General features: G+C 41.1%; 1 protein-coding gene across 1 annotated transcript in view; it reads left to right on the top strand.

Annotated features, from left to right (window-relative positions):
• ZNF608 (zinc finger protein 608) overlaps positions 1-7,779 on the top strand; it is an 81,189-nt gene extending 73,410 nt beyond the window's left edge. The window contains exons 5-9 of the mRNA XM_048291952.1: positions 32-2,483; positions 4,242-4,659; positions 5,204-5,376; positions 6,303-6,456; positions 7,694-7,779. Of these exons, the coding sequence (XP_048147909.1) occupies positions 32-2,483; positions 4,242-4,659; positions 5,204-5,376; positions 6,303-6,456; positions 7,694-7,779 (3,283 nt within the window). The remainder of the gene's footprint in view (positions 1-31; positions 2,484-4,241; positions 4,660-5,203; positions 5,377-6,302; positions 6,457-7,693) is intronic.
• Positions 7,780-8,144: the final 365 nt, after the last annotated feature.

Consider the following 8,144-nt stretch of genomic DNA (forward strand, 5'->3'; position numbering starts at 1 on the left):
CTCCTGCTGATGAAATCTATTGTTTGCACAGGTTTTGTGAATCGCCAACAAGTGACCTGGAAATGCGTGGAGGACGGGGCAGGGGGAAGCGGGCAAGGTCCGCTGCAGCTGCGGCTGTACCTGGGAATGATGCGAGTTTTGCAGAGTCCAGAGGACTTCAGAATAAAAATCGAGGTGGTGCCAATGGGAAGGGGAGGAGGGGCAGCCTTAACGCAAGTGGGCGCAGAACACCCCCGAACTGCGCCATGGATGAAGTCAAAGCCAGCCCCTCGTCCACAAACAAGAGGAAATCTAAGCCTCCTATGGAGCTAGATTTGAACTCCAGTTCAGAGGACAGTAAGTCTGGAAAACGCATTCGTACTAACTCTAGAAGCACTCCTACCACTCCACAGGGGAAACCTGAGGCTACTTTTTTGGACCAAGGCTGCTCTTCCCCAGTGTTGATTGACTGTCCTCACCCCAACTGCAACAAGAAGTACAAGCACATTAATGGATTGCGTTACCATCAGGCTCATGCACACTTAGACCCAGAAAACAAACTGGAGTTTGAGCCTGACAGTGAAGACAAAATTTCAGACTGCGAGGAAGCACTGAGTAATGTGGCACTTGAATGCAGTGAGCAAAGCACAAATTTGCCAGGCTTTGATCCGCTAAAAGCACCGACATCTCCTTCCTCCATTGCTACCCCAGGGACCCCCAAGGGAAAAAGGGAACTGACCAGCAATGGCCCTGGTTCAGTTATCAGTTCCAAAACTGGCAAGAATTCTGGCAAAAAGAAGGGTCTGAACAGTGAATTGAACAGCCTTCCGGTAATTTCTAACATGGCAGCCACACTGGATAATTGCTCAGTAGCAGATGGCAATTTGCAAACCGAAATGCCGAAATTGGAGGCTGAAGGGTTAATTGACAAGAAGAGTTCGGGTGATAAAGGGAAGAAATCGAACAATTGCAAAGTGGATAAAAACCTTTCCAAACTGAAAACAGCCAGGCCCATTGCCCCAGCGCCAGCACCAACTCCTCCCCAGTTAATAGCTATACCTACTACAGCCTTTACAACCACCACTACAGGGACAATACCAGGACTGCCCTCTCTAACAACTACTATTGTTCAGGCTACACCAAAGAGCCCTCCACTGAAACCTATTCAACCAAAGCCCACAATTATGGGAGAGCCAAGCACTGTAAACCCAGCTCTCACATCACTCAAAGACAAGAAGAAAAAGGAGAAGCGAAAGCTGAAGGACAAAGAAAGCAAAGAGACGGGCAGCCCCAAGATGGATTCTAAGCTGGGGAAGCTGGAGGATTCAAAAGGGTCTGGAAAAGACTTATCTGGACATTTTTTAAAGGACCATCTCAACAAGAATGAAGTGCTAGCTAATGGACTGTCAGAGTCTCAAGAGAGCAGGATGGCAAGTATTAAGGCTGAAGCTGATAAAGTTTACACATTCACAGACAATGCGCCCAGCCCTTCCATAGGGAGTGCCTCCAGGATGGAATGCAGCACTTTGGTGAATGGACAATCTGCCATGGCCCCACTGCACGTGTTGACACAGAATGGTGCAGACAGCACGGCCGCTAAAACCAACAGCCCTGCTTACTCAGATATTTCTGATGCAGCTGATGATGGTGGCTCTGACAGCAGGTCAGAGGGCATGAGGTCAAAGGCCAGCTCTCCATCAGATATTATTTCTAATAAAGATGGTGTTGTAAAAGGACATTCTTCAACCACAGCACAATCAGCTCAAGCAAAAGAGTCTCATTCTCCCTATTACCATGGCTACGATCCTTATTATTCCCCAAGTTACTTGCACTCTGGACAGGTCAGTGCCCCAGCAGCTGGGAACAACAGTACCCCACAGGGGCTGAAGATTAAAAAAGAGGCTGAGGAAGAGGCTGAAAAGAAAGAGAAGGCAGAATCGTCAGATGCCAAGAAAAGCGAAAGCACTTCCTCTAATTTGCAGCCACAACACCAGTCAGTAATAACTCAAAGACACCCTGCACTTGCTCAGTCACTTTATTATGGACAGTATGCCTATGGGCTCTATATGGACCAAAAGTCCTTAATGGCCTCCAACCCTGGTTACAGGCAGCAGTATGAAAAATATTATGAGGACCAGAGACTAGCAGAACAGAAAATAGCACAAAGTGGGAGGGACTGTGAAAGGAAGAATGACCCCCCCTTGAAGGAGATTGGGAAGGATGACAACAAGCAAAAAAATATTCCATCTGCTACTATTTCAAAGGCCCCTTCAACTCCAGAGTCCAGCAAAAATAACACTAAAATAGGGTCTTCAGTTCCTAACAAAGGTGAGGAGACAAGCAAATCACAGATCCTTTCCAATCACCAGCAGCAGCTTCAGTCTGACACTTTCAAAGCCAAACAAATGGAAAACCACCAGCTTATAAAGGAGGCTGTGGAGATGAAATCTGTTATGGACTCCATGAAGCAAACAGGAGTAGATCCAACCACAAGATTTAAACAGGTAAGATCACAGGAAATGGAACAAGAGTGTCTTGGTTTATCTTTTAAGTCATGTGAGATTTTCTCCCTGATTCTGCTATGTTCTTCTGCCTCTGCAGCCAAACAAACTCCACCATCCTTTTTTCATGCTGGATGGTATTGTAGTCTGTGAATAAACCTTCCAGATGAGCTGTTTGAAAAGAACAAAAAAATAAATTAAAAAGTCTAGTGAGGTGGTGACAGAACCCAGGCTTAAGACCTGAATAGACTATTTTAAATTATATGCATGAATAAAATAGAATTAGATTTCTCTTTTAGATGTAAATTCTAAGCATTTTGCTTAGTTCAGAAATGAGAAATTTCAAGCAAAATAAGCAGCTTTCATTGTAAGAGGACTTAAAGTAGATTTGAAACATGGTTTGAAGTGTTTCTTTTTCTTGTTAAATGACAGTTGGCATTTACTAAAGATGGGTGAGCTGGTTCTTTGAAGAGTTGGCTTAAAGCACAGCTCTTTATCTTAACCCAAGGTGACCTTTCTGAAGCAGTTAAGTTCCCCTTCTCTCCTCAACCAACCTCAAGCCCCTACAGACCTACACAATGGATGAAATCCTCTCTCCATTGAAGTCAGCTATAGTTTTGCCATTGACTTCAGTGTAACCAGAATTTTATCCAGTGGCTTCATGCTGACCTTCGTAGATGTCACATTGCCTTCATTTGAGGCAATGCCACTGTCTCCGTGCTCTGAACTGGAGCCTCAATGCTCGGTGCTTTCATGTTCTGGTCTATGGTACATCCCAGACTTCACCCTTACGGGCTGTCTTTCAAGGTACAGTGGGGTCAGGGGAGTGGGAGTAGCAAGCTCTAAAGGAAGTGGGATGGTACAGCCCTAAGCAGGAGAAGATTTCTGCTGATTCAAGTGAGTATTTGAACCAGACTGTCCAAGTGTTTAGTTGTGTGCTTATATTTCTGTGGCGTGTGCCATAACTGTCTGTCAGTTGGAGAAAATGTTTACAATTAGCTCTTCTGTATACTGTATTAGAAAAAGAAGTCTTTCTGTTACTTCTCCATACCAATTTGCTGTGGTGCTGTAAAGAACTCACATACCTAATTCTATCATGTTTATAAACTGGTCTGTGTAATATATTATGTAAAAAAGTATTTACAGTGCCCAGTACATGTTCATTAAACCATGTGATCCTGATCCAGTAAATACTTCCCCATCTGTAACTTTACGAACTTGTCAGCTGAAAAAGTCTGCTTTAATGTCTGACTTCCACTGATTCCTGGATATTTGTAATGTCAGAGGCAGTATTAAGATCTTTCCAGCTAGATCAGCTTTTCATGTGCATTATTCCAGGTATTCTAAGTGCTCTGGCATATCATTAGCCAGCTCTAATTTTGTGGTTCACAGGTACTTTTTCCTCTCTAGTGGGAAAAATCTCTCTGTGGGCTTTAATTAAAATGTTTTATGAATAACATGGTCTCAGAACTTTATTACATTGCATATGTATTTCATTATTAAACTAGTTAAAGGCATGAAGGAGGATATAAGATGAAGCAATTGAATTAAATTTTGATAATAGACTCTTGCTCCTTCATGGGAATATTGGTTTGACTTTGAGCTCGAGGCACTCTGTAGCAAGCAATCCTCTCCTCTATGTAATAGGGATATGGTATTAAAGCAGCTATTAAAAATACATTAACTGAAATATGGGAAATATCAATAACAAACTTAGTTCTACGTCCAAGTTCAGAACAATCTTTTTCTCCTCTGTATTAGGATCCAGATTCACGAACATGGCATCATTATGTCTATCAGCCCAAATACCTTGATCAGCAAAAATCAGAAGAACTTGATCGTGAGAAAAAGTTAAAAGAAGACAGCCCTAGAAAAACACCTAACAAGGAAAGTTCCCTGCCTAACCTTCCTGTCTCATTAGCAAGCATTAAAGAGGAGCCTAAAGAGGTCAAGCGTTCTGATTCTCAATCAGTGGATGAGAGCAAGATAAAAAATGATGATCAAAAGACTCCTGTAAATTGGAAGGACTCTCGGGGTGCTAGAGTAGCAGTTTCCTCACCAATGAGTCAGCATCAGTCATACATCCAGTACTTGCATGCTTATCCGTATCCACAGATGTACGATCCCAACCATCCAGCCTATCGCGCAGTCTCTCCTGTCCTAATGCACAGCTATCCTGGTATGTATTCTGAAATTCGTCTTGCGCTCTAGTTAAGATTTGCATCCTCACGTTCGCAAAATCTGCATTTTAATATTTCTGTTAGTAGCTAGGGTAAATTAGAAATTTCATGGGTGACGTTGTGTTGCTTGTGCTTCCACTAGGGAAAGTTCTGTAGATGAAACTGATTTAATACAAGATGTTCCTTTTATGAACTCTCAAGTTTCTCAACACTTGACAGTCTGCTGTTGCTGTTAGACTGACAGGTAGTTTATTGCCTATAAAAATATTCTAAGCACTTACTGTCAGAACCATTATAGTTACTATTCCTTTTACTTAAAGAGGACCCATAAATGTCTGAAATGGCTATCAACTCAACCCTCTTTATAACCTCCATTCATCAGGGTAAATTAGGTAATATGAAATTGAAGAGCAGCGGTGCCATTTGGAAGTCATGTGATCTACTTTTGATGTTATTCTCAGTTCTGACATTGTCTCCTCCTACCCTGATAAAATAAAAATGTAAAAACAGTAACTTGATGTGGTATTTATTGTTTACCTGCAGGGGCCTATCTCTCTCCAGGATTTCATTATCCAGTTTATGGGAAGATGTCAGGGAGAGAAGAGGCAGAGAAGGTCAATACCAGCCCAAGCATCAATGCAAAATCAACCACTGAGTCCAAAGCACTGGATTTGCTCCAGCAGCATGCCAACCAGTATCGCAGCAAGTCACCTGTTGTAAGGCTTCGTCCATTCTTACTGAAGAGTTTTACGTACAGGGAGGGGTAGAGCAGGAACGTAATCATAGGAAGCACACAATCTGGCATCAAGCTGTGAATGCATGATTCTTCTTTATAGTACTGCTTACAGTAAAAGCAATTTATAGTCAGGATGCTTCTGTGGCATGAACGGGTAGTGACACACACATCTAACACAGTTCTGTGCTGAGTTTTCCTATCTTGAATGGACTCATACAGAAATACAGATTCAGAGAGACCTCCTGGTGCACAGATTTTTGCAGTTAAACAGGAAACTCCTGCCTGGAAACAGATAATGAAATGAAAAGTTGGGCTATGGGATTTGATAATATCCCCTCCTTGTATTTGCCAAGAATTCACATTTTCCAAGTAGCTGATTACCAGCCCCATTTCTGAAGATTTACAAACAAGATTTACAAAGTTGGAACAAATACTGTTATTTCACTTTCAGATAAATTGGTGCTGGTTTTAATTGTGAACAAATCACTGACTCTCATTCTATTTTTAAAAAGGTTTTTCTACTATTCAGTCAAACTTGATCCCCAGAACGTTTTAGAAGATTGAGGATTTATTAACATCCCTTTTCAGCAGCTCACCTAGGTTGCTCAGGCATTGGCAAGCCAGCCGAGCTTCAGGGAGCCCAAAACTAGAAATCACTGTGGTGTCTTCAAGATGCAGTGTGTTGCCCCAAAATCTCTGTGCATTGGGAAATCTTCCATTAGCCAGAAAGACTAGCATTAGACTAGAATCAAGTGCAAATACTCCAGTAGAGATACTTCTTCAGAAAAAAATTAGCTTAATCATTTGGATTCAAAAGGTTTTTGACAGGTACTAGCACATGGTTTTGTTGTGATTTCATCCCTTCTAAAATTCTCACATCAGTTTTATTTCAATTTCTATTACTAGCCTGTGGAAAAATCACCAGCTGAGCGTGAACGGGAAGCAGAAAGGGAGCGAGACCGCCATTCTCCTTTCAGCCAGCGGCATCTCCACACACACCACCATACACATGTTGGAATGGGCTACCCCCTTATACCTGGACAGTATGACCCATTTCAAGGTGAGCAGAAAATTTTCAGTGGATGGGATTGGTTTGCCTCATGGAATTGTTGCCTTGACATTGGAAATCATGCCTACATGAAGCATTTTGAATGGAGATCCTGTTGTTAAATCAGAAGTGCTTTACACTTAGGAAGGGTTAAAAATTCATGGCATGTGCTAGCAATAAATTAATAGCTTCATGCCTGAGAAATACCAAGTTTTGTTTCCAAAACTGGGTGTCAGAGCATTATTAAAGATGTACAAGTTAGGCTGTCATCCACATGAATGTTTTGATTCCTCCCACAAACTGACATTAACTGGCTGAAACACAGTAAAAAATCCAAACCAAACAACCTCCTTTTTGTATAATTAGGGTTGTGTAAGCAATGGAGGAAGTGTAGCAAAGACAAAAGCTTTTTATACTGAACATATTTTATGTACAAGGCATTGCAGTCACAAGGGCTTGTGCTTGTTATAATTTGACTGTTTGAAAGAGGAGTCTTTGTATTTTGGCAAATGCCATGCACAAAGTTCAGTCAGGGAAAAAGCAGCACAGTGAGATACGATTTATTCTCCCTAGGTTTTATACCAGTCTTTGAATGTTTTTTCTCTAACCGTGGACTCTAGCTGAATTAAAAGGAGGTTTCCTCCCATGCAGCAAAGTATGTGCTACCACAATTGGTGGCTAAATGACATTTCTTCTTTACATTCACTTGGTGCCTCAGTACTTATTTTTCCTGTCTAAAAATCTTGACATTTCTCAGTGTGATTCAATGATTCCATATGCCTTTTGGGATGCATTATGCTTGTTCAGTAGCAAAACTGTAAAAATGGTAAGTTATTATGAATGTATTGTATCCTGAGCAGCTGGCATGTCGTTTCTGTAATTCACTGTGACTTTTAATTCTTGTTGTTTCCTGGTACCTATTATTTCTACTGAGCTTCCTATTCATGAACTCATACAAACCACTTAGCATCATGCAGTGCAGTATTTGGAAAGAAGTAAGTCAAAATGCTGTAATTTCTTCTAGAATATCTATCAAAGACAATTCAGTTTATTACAGAAAGGTATATTGATCATACTGGGCAGGCTGTCGTAACAATGTTCCCTGCAATATTTGCCATTTATGTAGTGTTAACCCCCGCCACATTTTCTGGCTCTTTGCTTTAGAGATCCTTCCTACCATTTCTCTGAGCACAAAAATCCATTAAAACCAGACGTACATCAGCATTCCTTTGTTTTTTCTTTCCCTCAGGATTGACCTCTGCTGCCCTTGTTGCCACTCAGCAGGTGGCTGCACAGGCATCTGCATCTGGTATGTTTCCTGCACAAAGAAGGTAAATAGACAATAAATTATATATCGTAACATAGACAGGAGAAAGCAAATCATAGAGTTTTTAGCCTGATAGTGTGCATTTCCTTGTACAACACAGTTTTTAAGGTTGAGGAAAAGCTTGGTACTTTGGGTTAATTGCAGTTTTGTTCTCCTTAGAATGACATTTTGTCCTTCCTTAGTTGTGTTCTTTAACTGTAACATAGGTCATTAAGAAAGAACAAGTAGTCTGTCTTCTGACATTTTCCATAGAGTGTGTTTTAAGGATTGGTATTAAGAGAAAACAAGAGATTATGAAATACTATATAAGATCCAAATTTTTAATGAAATTATTTTAAAATTAATGTTCAGTTGACTACATGAATGACCAGAA

The sequence above is a fragment of the Corvus hawaiiensis genome, chromosome Z, assembly GCF_020740725.1.
Source record: "Corvus hawaiiensis isolate bCorHaw1 chromosome Z, bCorHaw1.pri.cur, whole genome shotgun sequence".
Taxonomy (NCBI): Eukaryota; Metazoa; Chordata; class Aves; order Passeriformes; family Corvidae; genus Corvus; species Corvus hawaiiensis.